Consider the following 17,248-nt stretch of genomic DNA (forward strand, 5'->3'; position numbering starts at 1 on the left):
AAAAAAAAAAAAAAAAAAAAAAAAAAAAAAAAAAAAAAAAAAAAAAAAAAAAAAAAAAAAAAAAAACAGAAAAGCAACGAAGGGCAGCATCCCTTCCTTATAGTTGTCAGATTTTACCCCAGTGGTGTTTCAGCTTTCAGGAGCTGTCCACGCGTCGCCACTGTTTTATCACTAAGGTTTTAATCGTGAATAAACGAGGAACTGGATTCGAATGATTTCTTGCTTTCTGAGATTGTCTGTCTAAGCACTGTGGACTTCGTGCGTTCTCAACACCATAGGAAGCGTCCCATCTCAGTGCGCTTCAGCTCTCACAGCCCGAAACTGCAAGGAGCTCCTCGGCCCGGCCTCTCTTCCCTCCTCCTCTCTTTCCCCCCGCGCGCTCATCTTTCTTCCCGCCCCGTCTCCTTTCCCTCCTTTGCTCTTTGTGGAGCTCGCGCAACCACAAGCCCGACGCAAACCATACATTTCTCTTGCAGAAAAACCCGCGCCTCGGAAGAGGAGAGACTCAGCGAGGACCCACACTCAGGGCGGACCCCTCCAATTCCTTCCTCGCGCCCCGGAAGGAGCAGCGCAGCATCAGCCGAACTGCGGGCGCCCAGGCTCCCCAGTCGGGCCGGGATGCGGCCGGGGCCCGCTCGCCGCCGGGAACAACCTCCCGGCTCTTCCCGCGGGGAGCCGGTGCCAGCCGACAGCCGCGCCCGGGCGCTCCGGGTACCCGGGTCGGATCCGTGACGTCGCGGGCGTGCGACTGACTGGCCGCCACCCGGCCTCGGGGCTGAACTAGGGCCCGCCCCGGCCCCGACCCGACCCGACCCGGGCCCCGCCCCTCCAGCCAGGGCGCGGAGCCCCGGGCCCAGCCGCTCGTCCGGCTCGCCAGCTTTTGCACCCAGTTCACGCGCCGCCGCTATGTGTCCCCGAGCCGCGCGGGCGCCCGCCAAGCTGCTCCTCGTCCTGGGCGCGCTGTTGTGGCCCGCGGCCGGCGCCTGGGAGCTCACGATTCTGCACACCAACGACGTGCACAGCCGGCTGGAGCAGACCAGCGAGGACTCCAGCAAATGCGTCAACGCCAGCCGCTGCGTGGGTGGCGTGGCCCGGCTCTTCACCAAGGTGCAGCAGATCCGCCGCGCCGAACCCAACGTGCTGCTGCTGGACGCCGGCGACCAGTACCAGGGCACCATCTGGTTCACAGTGTACAAGGGCGCCGAGGTGGCGCACTTCATGAACGCCCTACGCTACGATGTCATGGTAAGACCCGAGCCCGCGCCAGGGTTAGGAGTCGGACTGGAGAAGCAGCGAGTGGCAGAGGATGGCAAGCCTAGGACCAGGGCGCGGAGAGATGTGGGGATAAAGTAGACTCCGGCCAGTGTGCCAGCTGGTTGCAGACATAGAAGTCCTTTGGACGATTCGTCTTAAGTGGATGTTATTGGGCTCCCACTATGAGATGGGAGTATTTAGAGGAGCAGGACCCAGTCCTGTCTGCGAGGGGGTTCAGGTGGGGTGCGTAGAAGCATTGACAGTTACCCAGTGCTAGGGACTGAAGCAGATCCCTCAGGCAGCTCTCATTTACTGTTAGATCTTTCAAAGAATGCTTTATCTCAATCTAGCTCTTTCGGAAAATGCTTATGTCAATCTTATTGAAAGGTAAACAGCGTCAAAGAAGCTGAATAAATTATCAGGTTACCATCCCCCCAAAAAGGGAGACGTGATAAGAATGGACACCAGATCCCTTTGACCCTGGAGCCTGAGCATAACTAAGCTCACAGCTTTGCGGTAGATTCCCTGCTCAACTACCTTCTATGTGACCTTGAGCAAGTTATTTACTCTTTCTTGCCTCAGTTCTCTCCTCTGTAAAATAAGGATCGAAATTTTACTTACTGCAAACATTGCCTGCAAATAGTGTGATCTCTATAGACGTTATTATTAATACCAGACACTATAATATAGGGAAAGAAAAGAAAAGAAGGAAAGGAAGGAAGGAAGGAAAATGAAAAGAAAGAAAGAAAGAATCTTCCGAGAGAGCCAAAATGCTGAAACACTTGTGTTTCAAAGGATTTTAATAAAGTCAGTTTGGTACCAGAGATTTTGGAAGAGTCCAACTTAAGAAATAATGGGCTCTTAAAACATGTGCAAAAGTTCAGTTCAAGGTCCCAAATGTTCAGTTAAAGGTAATGCCTTGTTTGTTGCACTAAATTATAGAAAAGGAGCAGAGGGGGTTACATAGTAATAAATAAGCACAACCAATATGCACATATGGTGGTTATAAAACAAATCAAAACACCACCCAAATTTAATCCTGTGTAAAAGTCCTGAGTAAAGGGATTCGACAAGAGTGTGGAGAAACTTGGGAGAAGAAAACTTAAGAGCTGTGGAAAAGGAGGAACAGAGATATCTCCAGAGAAGGATCCAGAGAAATCTGTGAAGTCCACAAGTGTGGAAGGGAAAGCGCAGTGTGATGAGGCTGGGACACAGAAGGCTCGTAGCACACTTTGTATAAGAAGAGCTTAGCGGTCAGGAGAGCACAGTGCTGAGGGGTTTGTTTGGTTTTATTTTCCTCTCCGGAAACTTGGAGAAAGGAGGACAGGAAAAGATGATAAGAGGGCACCATTGTTTGGTTTTAAGGACCCCCTACTCCCTACAACGAGAAAACTCATTTTAAAGAGATGAAAGACAGGGAGAAAGCTCCCTGCATTCTGATGCTTTTGAACTTATCTGGGACACACAGCAGCAGACATTTCAGCAGACCTTCAGCCTTCAGAGTTTGTGGGGTGGGGCTCACTCACATCTGGATTTTAAGAAAAATCGTGGGTCTCAAGAACTCTGTGGTCTCTTAAGCATTGGTATTCCACAGCTACACTTCCCTGATACTTTGCACCCAGTAATGACAAAATAAATATTTATAGAACTGGATTGTTACTACCCTATGTCGCCACTTCCTTTGAGAAGGGTAGAATAAACTTATATGTGTTTGTTTTATTTTGCATATAAGCCACGACTTTGTAAACTACTTTTTGTGACACTCTTTTCTCCACAATTGTGTGAACCCTTTTTCATGAAAAAAAAAAAAAAAAAGAAGAAGAATTCCTAGTTTTCCCCAATAATATTTCTCTGTTGTAAGTCCAGTTGAACTCCTGGTGTTAATTATGAGAAACAGCGTCAAAGAAGCTGAATAAATTATCAGATCGCCATCCCCCCAAAAAGGGAGACGTGATAAGAATGGACACCAGATCCCTTTGACCCTGGAGCTTGAGCATACCTAAGCTCACAGCTTCACGGTAGATTCCCTGCTCAACTACCTTCTACGTGACCTTGAACAAGTTATTAACTCTTTCTTGCCTCAGTTCTATCCTCTATAAAATAAGGATAGTAATTTTACTTACTGCAAACATTGCCTGCATATAGTGTGGTCTCTATAGATGTTATTACTATTACCAGACATTATAATATAGGATTTAAAAAAGAGAAGAAAGGAAAGATAGAAAGAAAAGAAAGAAAGAAAAAATAAAGAAGGAAGGAAAGAGGGAGGGAAGGAAGGAGAGAGAAAGAAAGTAAGGAAAGAAAAGAAAGAGAAAAAGAGAAAGAAAGAGAGAGAGAGAGACGTTAGAGAGAGCCAAAATGCTGAAACATTTGGGTTTGAAAGGATTTCAATAAAGTTAGTTTGGCAGCAGACATTTAGGAAGAGTCCAAGTTCAGAGATAATGGACTCTTAAAACATGTGCAAAACTTTAGTTCAAGGTCCCAAATGTTTATGACAGGACATCTAGGTGAGGCCTGAGTAAACTACTATTTACAGCTTATCTCTTCCGTGGATGTTCAGAATCCTTTTTGTTGGATGAAATTAAGTTCTTTCAAATTTTGCTCAAAACAATTGATTTGGGTGCTGAGGAAAAATAGGCCACTTACATAATGTTGGCAGAGGGTAAAGATGGGGAGGGGATCAAATGGCAATGTTGGATGGTTGTGTACTCAGGACTTACTCTGTACAGCCTGGGGGTTTGTCAAACATAATTTCACCTGCATAAAATCCTAGTTCTTGCAGTGCTAAAGCATATGCTAAAGCCCTGCTGTACTCCTATATTGCACAGACGTTTCACTGTCATTTGTTTATATTATACCAACCCTCAGAGAATTTATTGCTGTTGTGATATAAATGTTCCTCCACCATAGCCACTCACCACATCTTAATGCCTAGGACACTGCGGATTCAAATCAGGGTGGAAAACAGTTGTGGAGGGGCAGCTCCAGTTTCCAGGAGACTGGACCTATTTCACAGCAGCCACATAGAAGGACTGAAGCATTTGGAGGACAAAGAAGGATTTCCTGGAATGCAGCTTAAACACAGGAGTCCCCGAGAGCAGGACCTTCCAAAGAGGTGTAGACTTTCTAGACCTACTGGAGTAATCCTGATTGCAGTAGGGCCCCAGGGCAATCCTGGAGACCCCCTGGACCCACTACTAGACAGAAAACTGGGAAGAGCATAGCAAAAACTGTCAGTTAGTGTAGCTATTTCAGTGGAAGGACTGTTGTCCCTGAGGCACAAGGAAGACAACATGGAAGCACTGACGGCGTGCGCTCGGCCTTGTTACTTTCTCTGAGCCTCGTGTTCCTTAGCTATAAAACAGGAGTGATGACCCCCACTTTGCAGAGGTTTTGTGAGCAATACATGAGATAAGCCCTGCTGGTTTGTATTAATAGTAGTGCTCACTGAGAGTTTCACGTGCTATGGGTGGGGAGGAGGGGAATTGTGAGGAAGGGAAAGTTTGTGTTTTGTATCAGGTTATCTGATTCTTGCAGCCTGGCACAGTCTACCTACCACCTGCCTCCCTTCTACCATCTTATCTAAGTACCATTGCCTAGGCTATTTTTGCTATATTTACTTACTGAGCAGACTTAAGAAATCTCCCCACAGCACAAAACCAAAGGTATCAACCTCCGGAGGTGGGGTTCTCACCATCAAACCAGGCTGTGGGGAAGGTAGCTTTGAGCAGGTCTCTAGGGTCCCCCAGAAGAGTGTCTTTTCTCCACGTGGCTGCTGCTTCTGAGGCCCTGGCTGCCGAGCCTACTTCCTGCCCATAAGACTGCAGCATTAGCCTTAGCCAGTTGCTCCTCAATGGGGGAGGCAGCAGCCAGGGGACAGGTTAGTCAGAATGGCCTTTTGTTCGCCACCCCTCCACCTCCCACATAGACAACATTCTAATGTGTTTATATATATAATTTTGTTTCTACATGTACTTCCAAAACCTTTATGTACTTACATTTTAGATTTTTTCTTTTTCTTGAGACGGAGTCTTGCTTTGTTGCCCAGGCTGGAGTGCAGTGGCATGATCTTGGCTCACTGTAACTTCCGCCCTGCCTCCCCCCCCGACCCCTGCCCCGGGCTCAAGCAATCCCGAGTAGCTGGGATGTGCTTATATTTTAAAATTGCATAACTAGTCCTGTTATTCAGCCCATTCTGTTTCTTACTTTTGTCCTGAACTTGTTGTTTTTGTGATTTGTCCATGTTGCTCTAGATGCGCTTGTACCTATACATCACTGTGAATTGTGCTCCATGTATTTTACTCATCTGCTCCCTGGCTGATGTGTTTGGAAATGGCATCTGACACGCCGCCTCCACACGTAATGCTGCTCCAAGTACCTTCCTGTGTGGTCTCACCAGAGGATTTCTACCCAGGGGCAGAATTGCTGGCCACAGGGCACAGTTTGACTGAGTACTACCAGATTGCTTTCCTCAATGATTTGCACCCTCCATTCTCTTCCACCTACTCCCATCCCCAAACAGGACATGTAAATTTCTGTATTTTATCTCTATGCCATGGCAGTATCCAGCTTTCTAGTAGGTGTAAAATGCACATTGCTGCTTTATCATGTATATTTCTAATACTAGTGAGTTTGGACATTTTTTGATATGTTTGTAAACTTTTATGTTTCCTCTCCCTAATTGTATCTTCCTATTATTTGGTATTTTTAAAATTGGGTTAGCTTTATATATTTTTTTTTACTTTCAGGAGTTCTAGGTTTTGATCTGTGATCAATTTAGACATTGAAAATGTATTATGATGATATTAGGCCTATCAATTTTGTCTATGGTATCTTTCATTGAACAGAAATTATTCATTTGATGTAGTTGAATTAATCTTTTTTTTCCTTGTGGTTTGTGCTTTCAGAAGCTTGCCTCATAGTTTGCTCATTTAAAGCTTATCACTTTTAACACTCCTTAGCGGAAATTCAGAGATCACTATGGTTCTCTCTGCCTTTTAAGAGATAAATGTGGCCGGGCGCGGTGGCTCAAGACTGTAATCCCAGCACTTTGGGAGGCCGAGGCGGGTGGATCACGAGGTCAAGAGATCGAGACCATCCTGGTCAACATGGTGAAACCCCGTCTCTACTAAAAATACAAAAAATTAGCTGGGCATGGTGGTGCGTGCCTGTAATCCCAGCTACTCAGGAGGCTGAGACAGGAGAATTGCCTGAACCCAGGAGGCGGAGGTTGCGGTGAGCCGAGATCGCGCCATTGCACTCCAGCCTGGGTAACATGAGTGAAACTCCGTCTCAAAAAAAAAAAGAGATAAATCTATAATCTGTGGCCATGCTCCTCACTTCTCAGCATCACCAGTTCCTCATCTGTAACATAGGAGTTTGAACCAGCGTACCTCTGAGGCCCCATACATATTTGGAGCCCTGCAGTGAAATGTCATCATTTGGTGAAGGGACAGGAGGATGGGGCAAAAGTGTAGAGGCAGGAATCTATACAGTGGACCAGGTTGGATTAGTGAGGTACCAGGAATCATGGCAGAAGAGGTTGTATAAGCTCTAACGGCCCCCTGAGAAGTTTGAGCTCTGTTGCCATCAGCTGCCATGTGGTTTCTGAGTAGAAGATGACTGTGTTATAATAAAAAATAAATATTTGGTCTTTGCCCCAGTACTTGTCACAGAGCTCCTAAACCCCGAGACATTTCCTAATAGAAGCGTCCTTTGTGATTCATAATAAACCTTGTGATAATACCTGGGTCTATGTTCCTGCAACTTAGGGTGAAGCCCCTAGAGAGTTTCAGGATAGAGCCAGTCACCAGCAAGTCCAAGAGTCAAAGGATCAAAGAGTTGGAACTTTCAGTCCCACCCAGGAAAGGAGGGTGGGACTGGAGATAAGGCTCCGAAAAACTCAACAAGATGTGAGGAGCTTTTTGGTTGCTGAGCACGTGGGGGTTCCTGGAGGGTGCATACCCAGGGAGGGCATGAAAGCTCCACGTGCCCCCATATCTTGTCCTATCCATTCTTCACTTAGCTATTCATCTGTATCCTTTGTAATAGCCTTTACAATAAACTAATGAGTGAGTTCTGTGAGCTATCCTAGCAAGTAATTTGAAGCCAAGGAGGGAGTATATATATATATATACCTGATTTATAGCTGCTCAGCCAGAAGCACAACCTCAGGCTGCCAATCAGTCTGAAGTGGGGGCAGTCTTGTAGGACTGAGCCCTTAACCTATGGGATTTGACAGTGTCTTGAGAAAGTATCAGAATTAAATTCAATTATAAGACACTAAGTTTGTGTTTTCTGGAGAATTGCTTGGTGTGTGGGGGAAATCCCACACACATCTGGTCACAGAAGTGTTACTGTGTTAAATGTGACAGTAGAGAGAAAAAGCAGTTTGTTTTGTGTGGGGGGGCTTTGTATGCTAATGAGATGACTGATGGCTGGGGACCCCTAGATAGCTTCAGGAAAGGGGCTGGTCACCAGAAAGACTAATTCGTGACTAGAGGATTAGAACTTTGAGCCCTACCTCCCTCACCTCTAGAGAGGAGAGATGAGCTAGAGATTGAGTTCAGTCTCCAATGGCCAATGAATTCATTACTCATGCCTTTATGATAAACCTTCATGAATACCCCTCATCAACCCAATGCAGAGAGCTTCCAAGTTGGTGAACATATGGAGGTACTGGATAGGCGATGCACACAGAGTGGGCATGGAAGCGCAGCCCATCCACTCCCATGCCTTGCCCTGTACATCTCTTTACTTGCTTGTTCCTGAGCTGTATCCTTTATAATAAGCCAGTAATGGCGAGTAAAGTGTTTTCCAAGTTCTGTTAATCATTCTAGCAAATTGTCAATCCTGAGGGTAGGGTCATGGGTACCTCCCATTTATAACTAGTTGGTTGGGAATACAGGTGACCCAGGACTCTCGACTGGTGTCTGAAGTGAGGGCAGTCTTGTGCATTTGAGCCCTCCAACTTGTGGGATCTGATGCAGTCCAGGTAGAGAGTGTCAGAATTGAATTGAATTGTTGGACATCAAATCGGTGACCACACAGAATTGGGGAATTGATTGATGTGAGGAAAACCTCTCCCAGCTACATAGGGACATCATCGTTTTGGAAGATGAGCAGAATTGGATGGAGAGGGAGAGGACACGAGAGACGAGGGTGATGAAAGAGGCCAGGCAGCAGTCCAGTTGTGGGATGATGAAGCCTGAACTCTGGTAATTGAGGAAGCCAAATCCACGGAACCAGTTGCAAAAGGCAGGCAGTCTGGAGGTACAGGGCTAAGAGAGAAAACGTGGGGGTGAGACTGGGATCAAGTCCCCTTCCTACCACTTAGAATCTGTGGACTGTGAGCAGGTTATTTAATCTCATGAAGTCTCCATTTCCACATGTATGAGGTATATGATGGTTATCTCCACCCCAAGGGTGTTGTGGGGTTTAGAAGAGTTAGTAGTGCACGTAACGTGCTTAGCACAGGGCCAGCCCACAGTAAGTGCTGGCTGTACTCACCGCTTGGCAGGGGTGACTCAGGAAAGGGTGCACTCAAAAGATGATTATGAGAGTTCAAGTACCAGGCAATGGGAGAGTCAGCAGATTTTACTGCTCCCATATAGTGACTGGATTCTTCTACTTAAGCTTACCACTGACAGCTGAGGCCTGCTACCTTAGCCCTGAAATGCAATCTGAAGATTTTTCCTGGACTTACTGCACACCATTGGAATGTGCGAGGCTGTGGCCAACAGGAGCAGTGGAAAGAGATTTGGATGGGACTTCAGAACACCCAGGTTTTACTTCTCGACTCTTCCACTTATTCGCTGTGTGAGTTTGGCAGAGGGTTCCTTATCTACAAAATGGGGGAGTTGGAGAAGGTGGTCTATCGCATGTCACTTCTCAGCACCTCAGCCTCTGCCCAGCCCTCCCTCTTGCTTCTAATCTGCCCACATCACTTGGTTTGTCTCTGGACAAGTCTAAGTTTGCATAACAACTCTCTAATGTCTCCATTCACCTTTACTGATTGATTGATTGATTGATTGCGGCTTTTTCCTTGTAGAGAGACAGTGTAGGTCCTTCAGGTGCTTCCAGTTGGCTACTGTTTCCAGATGAAGAGGTTTCCAGGATGCTGGTGGGATGTCACTCTGGAGAAATGATAGGATGGGGAATGTAAGGAGCATGAGCCCAGTATTGAGCCTGAGTCTTTAAGACTCATTTATTCATTCAGTCTGCAAATATTTATTCTTCATTGCCACATGCCAGGCTCTCTGCCAAGTGCTGAGGACAGTGATCAGGACCTGCTGGAATGAAAATTACTGTTCAGAATATAGCAGAGAGCGTAATGGCCATTCGCGTTCCTCTTAACCACATAGAGGGGCTGGGCAAGATCTATAAAGGAGAGAGGTTAAACAGAGCAATGCAAAAGTGACTGAAATTCTAACACCCGTGCATGGGGATTCTTGAGTGAAAGATCTGGTCTGTAGAAGAAGACATATCAGACCCTCATATTTAGCATCTATGCCCAAATCAGCACTGAGCATGCTTCTTCTCCTCCCCAAAGAACTTGTCCCTAAAAAGAGAGACAAGTGCTTACAGGGACTTTCAGGTTAAAGGAAAGTGTCAGAATTACTTTAGCTTCAATCATAAAGACTTGCTTGGGGAAAGATAAATGAGCAATACTAGTTTGGGAAACTTGAAAGAGAGATCCTGTTTGTAATGACACTTTTGAAAAGGCAACAGCAAAAAGGTAATTATTCCTAAAGCTCAGGTGTCTGAAGTTGTGAATGTGTAGGGGGTTGTGGATTTCCAAGCCTCGGAGACAGGAACAGCCCCACTCCATTCTGGGGCTATGGCCCCAGGCCTCTCCTTCCTCCCTTCCAGCCTAAATTCCAGAGCAGAGAGGGTATGGATGAGACCAGCCTCCGGGAGGGGAGGAAGGAAGCAAAAGTAGCTTCTCAGCTCATCTTGTCCTTGTACTATTAATAGCATATTTTCTTAACTGAAAATTGGAAAGAACCAAACAACTCACACACCATATTGGCAGCTTTCTGCACAAATACATCTGAATGCTCTGTCCTATCCAGTGTTTATTTTCCTCAGCCGCATAACCAGAATTTGAACATTCTTTTGACACTTATTTTCTCTCACTTGAATAATTAGTTCTATATATAATCCAAACATTAGCTGGAGCCCTGTAGCCTCTCAGAGAAACAGTTTTTGGACCTCAATTAGTTGGGCAGTTAATTTTGAAAGTTGATGTGCTCATTTTGCATGCATGGAGAGTTTGTACATCCCCCCTCCCCATAGAAAAAAGGTAGAATACTGTCTATTTGGTACTTGCCCATTCAGTCATTCTTTCAACAAACGAGGTGCATTCTGGGTTGAGCCCCAAGGTGTTTTCTCCCATTCAGTGGGATGCCACATTCACCTGCTGTGGCCCGCATTCCCTGGCCCAGAACTGCAGGGATGGAAGCCAACCCAACATCAGAAGTGGGCAACAATGCCAGAACCCTATCAACCAAACCAAATGTAATTTGTAATCCTCCCTGGATGATGCTGAGTGATTGACAACTGAGCCCCATTGTATAATAAACCAGGCTGTCTCTCTTTAAAAAAAAAAAAAGAGAGAGAGCGAGAGAGAGTCTCCATATGTTGCCTAAGCTGGTCTCAAACTCCTGGGCTCAAGCAATCATCCCTTTTCAGCCTCCCAAAATGCTGGAATTACAGGCATGAGCCACCATGCCCAGCGCAAGCTGTCTCTTTAGCTCTTCAATTATAGGGCGTCTGCAACCTCAGCCCTTAATGAATGAGCTAGTGTGTAAGTGACTAGCTAAATAAATGTGCTGCAAACTTCTGACAAATGGCTTCTTGACATTATTACAGTTTATTTCTGTGGATTAAAAAAATTCTTCTGCATCACACATCCTGAACTGCTTTCAAAAAACTCTCCTTTCTTTGTTTTTCCATCTAACATTTCTTTGTTTCCCTTCTAACATGTTTCAGTCTCTTGTCGTCACTTGGAACATTTGTTACTGCCTCACCCGTCTAGTTTCCATTTCCTAGCCTAGCCCAGCCCAGTACTTTGACACCTAAATACCTGGAATTTTGCCTGATGTTTAAAGCCAAAACCAAATGAAAATATAAAGAACAAAAGGAGATGTTATTCTTCTGTGACTCAAAATCCTGTTGTTATTGTTGTTGTTGTTGTTAAATGAACCCTGAAGGTTACAGTCTGGTATTTTTAACACCTTCTGTGGGTATTTGTCAATATTTACATTTGATGTGGATAGCTTATGAAAGTCCAGTGGCTTTGGAGAAATCCTGTTCACTGAGAATAAGACCCAGAAAGTCAAATGAATCAATGATCGAAGAATGAAGATATTCTAAGACTTCTGATGCCAAGTTTCTGTTTTTGGTTATTAAAAATACTTTGCAATTAGTTACGCATGAGAGAAAGCTGTGTATAAAGTTTGGCTTGTAAGTCACCTGAATTCTGTATACAGGCCAAAAACTACCTTCCCTTTGGGGATATACAATGTCCTTATTTGGAAATTATTTCAAGTAATTATGAAGTAATAATATCTTTATTCATTTATTTATCTAATGCACTATATGCTAAAAAGAATTCAGAATAACTTTCAATTATCATCTCTTTAATTTGGAAACCAAATTAAATGGGTACCCACCCAACTTGAAATGTAAACAAGTGCATGATATCATTATGTGTCCCTCCCCAAGCCCTTACCCTACCCAAGGCAGATGCTAAAAAACTTGTCCCTAGGAAGACAGAAGTCAATTGATTTAGTCAGCCTTTCCCACTGTGATTGGACTGAGCCTCAGAATTCTCCTTATCCCCAAACGACAAGGAGTTACTGTCAATCAACAGAGACAGCATTCAAGATAAAATTATTTTCCATCTTGCACTAATGTAATAAGCATAACAGTAACATAACATCTTTAGCAAGTAACAAATGGTAAAAGTAATACTTTTAAATAAAGAGGGAACAATCCTTCTGATTTTCCTCTTTATCACATTTTACTCACAAACAGTATGGATGGAAACTGCAACTGAATTTAGCAATCGCACTGAAACTCTGCTGCTTGACTACACTGTCCTGAGGCCATGTATCAACTTCTATGCTTTTTTCCCAAAGCTCTGCCTGGAAAGAGCTGCCACTTCTCCATTTACTCTTGCCACCTGTAAATGAATGCTCCCGTTGGTATTGAGTAAATGGGTGAATGAAAGAAATCATGAGAATACTCCTGCGGTGAGAGAAAGAGGTCTGTAAACATGCGGCGTGAGAGCAGGTCAGAGATGGTGACTTATCCCAGAACCAGGATGGAGGCCTGAGACTTGACTCTGGCCTGCAGGACCATGGTCTGCATTGTCTGCAGGAGAAAACACGGAGGTCAGTGAACATCCAGCAGTCTTCCATGAAGGCCTCTCACTATTCTGGAACATTTTGTTTTTGTAGAGAAATCTCCCACTTCCTGATCTCCCCAGTTAGAATTGATTGATCAAAGCAGTCCCTCTCCCTGTTATTAAATAATTAAACAATATGCATTAATTGAGTCCTATAATCATTTAAAATGTATCTAACACAGGAGAAATCTTTGGTAAATATTTACCGAACGAATGAAAACTGAATAATTTGGGGGAGGGGGAAAGAAACAGAGAGTTAAATCCTGAGGCTGGAGTTTTGGTCCTTCAGTCCAGTTGCCCGTGGCAGCCCCATTCATGTGACCTTGAATTCTGTACAAGTCTCCTCATTTTCTATGTGTGTTGTAATAGAAAAAAAGGTTACAAAACACAGTCTTTTGGGCCTGAGGTACCAAAAGAGTAAAGAGTTCTGTTTTGAAAGCCTCTGACAAATGAACACAATAGCCACAGTGATAACTTTAGCAGGAAATTGAGCCACAGAAAGCAAGCAAGCCACAAAGCCCTGAAGGCTGAAAAAGCCTCACAGGCCAAGAGGCAGTTAGGCTGCACCTGGGACAGAGGCTGCTTTCTCAACTGTGAAATGAGAGTCTCCAGATATATAAAGCTGTGAGGAGGTCACTACCGCCCAGCTCTGACGAGCCTCTGGTATAGCATCTTTGGTTAGTTTGCCTCAACCAGCAGCAGAATTTTTATTCCAAGCGTTAACAGTTATTTAGACTTTTTCTAAAGGTTGAGATAACACCTCCACCCCCCACCCCCATTTCGGTCCTGCCCAGATTGAAACCAGGCAAAGTGGGTTAAAATCCTGGAAGATGGGAGGGGACAGGTGGGGTAGAGGCCTGGCGTCCCTCTCTTCTCTTGTTTCAAGAGACACTCTGTGGAGTTGTCTAGAGAGATTTAGGGGTAACTCCTCCTGCCCCAATCTCCCCTTAACTCCCCACTCCTCCCTATCCTGCCAGGTCAACCACCAGCAGAGAAGGGCTCTTAGCCCCGGGAACGGGGACGCTGTGAGTGAGACACTTGTGAGGATGCATAAGGTTTCTGCTGGAATGCACGGAGGAGCAGTGAAACACCAGGAACCCCATCCTCTCTCCTGCCCCTGCCCTCACGCCCCGCCAGCTGAATTCCTGTGACTTCCACTCCTGCATTATCCCCAGTGTCACCTCCCCACCACATTCCCACTGCCCCGCTTGCCGCATTACGTCTCCCCTGCACCATTCCAGAGCTTCCTGCCAGTCTCTTGACCACCAGGCTCACACAGCTCCTGTCCACTCACCACAGGCTGCCAGACAGAGCTTTCTAGCATCCCCAGAATGCTTCCAGTTCTGCTTTCTCTTCAAGGCTTCCCACTTCCCTCAAAATGAAAGCCCTGACTCCTTGGACACCATACAGACCCTCCCTGATCTCCCAGTGATGCTCTTAGCTGCATCTTTTTTTTTCTGCCAAATTTTCAGGTGCCCTCAGTTCCAGAAGCACCAAATCACCCCGCTCCTATGAGCTGCTTATGACGCAGTTCAAGGTGTGACATCGTTGAGGCCTCTCCATGACACCTCTACTGCAGACGTCTGTCTCTGGTGTATCAGCTGTACCTTGCACACACATCTCTAAGCATCTGTCTACTGTGACTGTCTGTTTACACATAAGATTGACCCTATGTTCTCTGTGATACCAGGTGAGCTCTGGCACCAATGCCCAGCAGATGTTCACTGAATGATTAATAAAGCTACTCACTCCACCTGCTTTTAAATGGGTTCCATTTTAGTAATTTGGTGTGGAAACCATTTAAACTTTTCAGAAGAAGTCAGGATTTGAAACAAACTTGGTAAAAAGTAATTAAGCAATGTCTTCGTTACAAAGTGAGAGAAAGCAAGTTGCTTGGCAGCAGGTGAAAAGCTTCGCCAACAGCTTCACATTCACAGTCTGCCACTCTGGTACCTGTTTCTGGACAATTGCCCAGGTTTTCTTGTTTTCATTTCTGTGTTTTAATTTACCAGTCACTTTTATATTTCTAATATCTTACTAGCACTTGTGAATGAAACAGTTTTTTTGAGAGTTTGTTAATTGTTCTGTGTGAGTGTGGCAAGTTTCTATCATATCAGATCATCAATTCTTTTTTAAAAAATAGTGTTTTAGGCTTTCTCCTACATAAAGAAAATGGTGGGGGATAGGGAGCTGGGGGTGGACCAGATGCTCACATTATATTTCTATGATTTTGGTGTTGGAGATACTGAAGGTCATTTTGCTGGGGTTTGCTCTCTTAAATTATAGAAAAGTGCATTTGGTGAAGTTTAGTGTTTTTAGTAAACATGTACAAGATGTCATAGGGCTAGAATTGGTGAAGGAATAGGGTTTGTGAATGAATGAGCTCAATCTTAGTAATGAAATGTTTGGAAAGCAAAAGAACAAGAGAGAAAGAGCATCAGAACATGATTTAGGTACCCCATACATTTATACAAATAAAAACAAGATATGATTTAGGGTCATGGAAGTCACATCCCTAAACTCATGGTTAAATAATAAATGGCAAGTAACAGTTTCGCTACAAAAAATGTACAGGAACACATAAGGAAAGTTACATGGGAACGTTCAGGGAAGACCAAAAAAAGGCGGAATAAGATTACCTGCTCTGTTATGTTGCCCTGTATTTCACTGCTCTACGTTCTTCTCTTGGGCAGTCTTTTCCTGAGACATTTTCATGTTATTAATCAAAAATAACAGAAATGAATAAACTAGATCAATGTATTTACAAGGTTTTTTGAGTGCCTGCAGTATGCCTGGGTGTGGTGGGAACTTGGTGTACTGAGGTGAGTAGCACGATCCTGAAGATCTTAGGAATCACTGAGTTCTCATAAGTGCAATAGAAGAAAAACCGGTAGAAGGAAGTCACGGTTGGAAAATGAAAATACGAGTGTCTATAGAAAATAAGTATTTACAAAGGAATTTGTCTGCATTAATTTCTGTGGAAAAGTGAACTATGTATAGAAAAAAGAAACTTGTTAGTAATTCTTCCATTCATTCATTTATTCATTCAACAATGAATCCCTGCCGTAGGAGTGCTAACTACTCGCACTGTGGTAGTGCAAGGGATGCATTTGCTGTGCAAGTGTTAGGAATTTTTTGGGGGGTCAGGGTGCTTTGTGTGTGCTAGGCTTTATGCAAAGGTACAGCCAGGCATGGAGGTTAAGAACTTTGGAATCAAACAGAGGTGGTTCTAGTCCTAGCTCCCACTTACAAATTGCGTAAACTTGAACAATTCATTTAACTTCTCTAGATCTCAGATTTTCTCATCAGTAAAATGAGTGCAGTGATAGTACCATCCTCACAGCATGAAATCAGATTTTCTGTACTCTATACATACTCACTTTCCATGACGCGGGCATGTGGCAAGTGCTGACTCAATGTTGGTTCATTTCCTTAACTGCTTTTATTTTATTATTTATTCACTGCCCTTCCAGAGGAAGCTGAAGTTTCAAAATGTGCCCTGGGTCACTATTGTGGAGCAGGAGGAACCAGGGAGGGAGCTAGCCCTGCCTTGTTTCCTCACACTTTATGGGATGCGTGTCAGGAATGAGGCTGGAGGGGAAGGCAAAACCAGATCCCCAAGAGCCTCGTGGGCCCTGCTTAGGGTGTTTGCTTCTATCATGAAGGCTGTGCTCTGTAGGGACTTACAGTGGAGAGTGCCAAGGTCTGGCTTGCAGTTGAGAAAGATCATTCTGGCAACAACATAAAGAATGGTTTGGCGAAAGAAACAAGGCTAGCTGGAAGCCCAGTTAGGAGACTGTGGTAGTCCAGGAGCACACTAAGCCAGCAACAATAGGTGGACGGAAACTAGGGCATTTAGGTAAGAGAGAGGGATGCCAGAGGAAGTTAGGGTGAGGGAGAAGGGAGAGGGCAGGACTCCACTGCACCGGGGTTTCTGACTTTATTGACCAGGTGTATGGTGGCACCTTGGGCCAAAACAGTGAGTCACAGGGAAGAGGCTTTGAGCCTGGTAAGCTTGGGGCATTTTTGAGACACTGGGAGGAAATGACACATGGCAGTTGACACGTAGATCTAGAGGTCAGGAGATAGTCAGGGCTGGAGATTTTTATTTTAGAGTTGAACGTATGAGTGGGAATGAGATCATTTACTTAGTCCATCACACCACACTGAGCACCATGAATCAGGGGCTCCTCTCCCCATGGGGCAAGAGAGCTGAAAAGACAGTCAGAGTCACTACTTTCAGGGGGATCAGGCTCAAGTTAGGATGGGGAGGTGGAGAAGGCATTAAACAAATAAGTGAAAATTATAACTTCAGTTATTGCCAAGTGCTAGGAATATAATGTTGCTGTTAAACTGCAAAGTGGCTAAAAAGTTGGATAGTCTTTCTTGAAGAACTGTAGAAACATTAGTTAAAAACAAAAGGACTTTACCGTTAAGCAAGATAGTTATTGTACCGTAACAAGGGAGACTTGTTTCACATAGTGAAAAATCATAACGTTCTAATGATAGAAGGAAAAAATAATAATTACCCAAGCCTGCGAGAACCTTTAAGACCAGATCACCTTTTAAGAAGAAAGTTAA

General features: G+C 44.7%; 1 protein-coding gene across 2 annotated transcripts in view; it reads left to right on the forward strand.

Annotated features, from left to right (window-relative positions):
* Nucleotides 1–419: 419 nt before the first annotated feature.
* Nucleotides 420–17,248, forward strand: part of NT5E (5'-nucleotidase ecto) — a 47,010-nt gene continuing 30,181 nt past the window's right edge. The window contains exon 1 of one of the 2 annotated variants that reach the window (XM_017509676.2): nt 420–1,245. In XM_017509676.2, the coding sequence (XP_017365165.1) occupies nt 907–1,245 (339 nt within the window). In that variant the 5' untranslated portion in view covers nt 420–906. The remainder of the gene's footprint in view (nt 1,246–17,248) is intronic. The other variant, XM_017509675.2, reaches the window with a different exon arrangement.

Source organism: Cebus imitator, unplaced genomic scaffold (assembly GCF_001604975.1).
Source record: "Cebus imitator isolate Cc_AM_T3 unplaced genomic scaffold, Cebus_imitator-1.0 Scaffold418, whole genome shotgun sequence".
Classification (NCBI taxonomy): Eukaryota; Metazoa; Chordata; class Mammalia; order Primates; family Cebidae; genus Cebus; species Cebus imitator.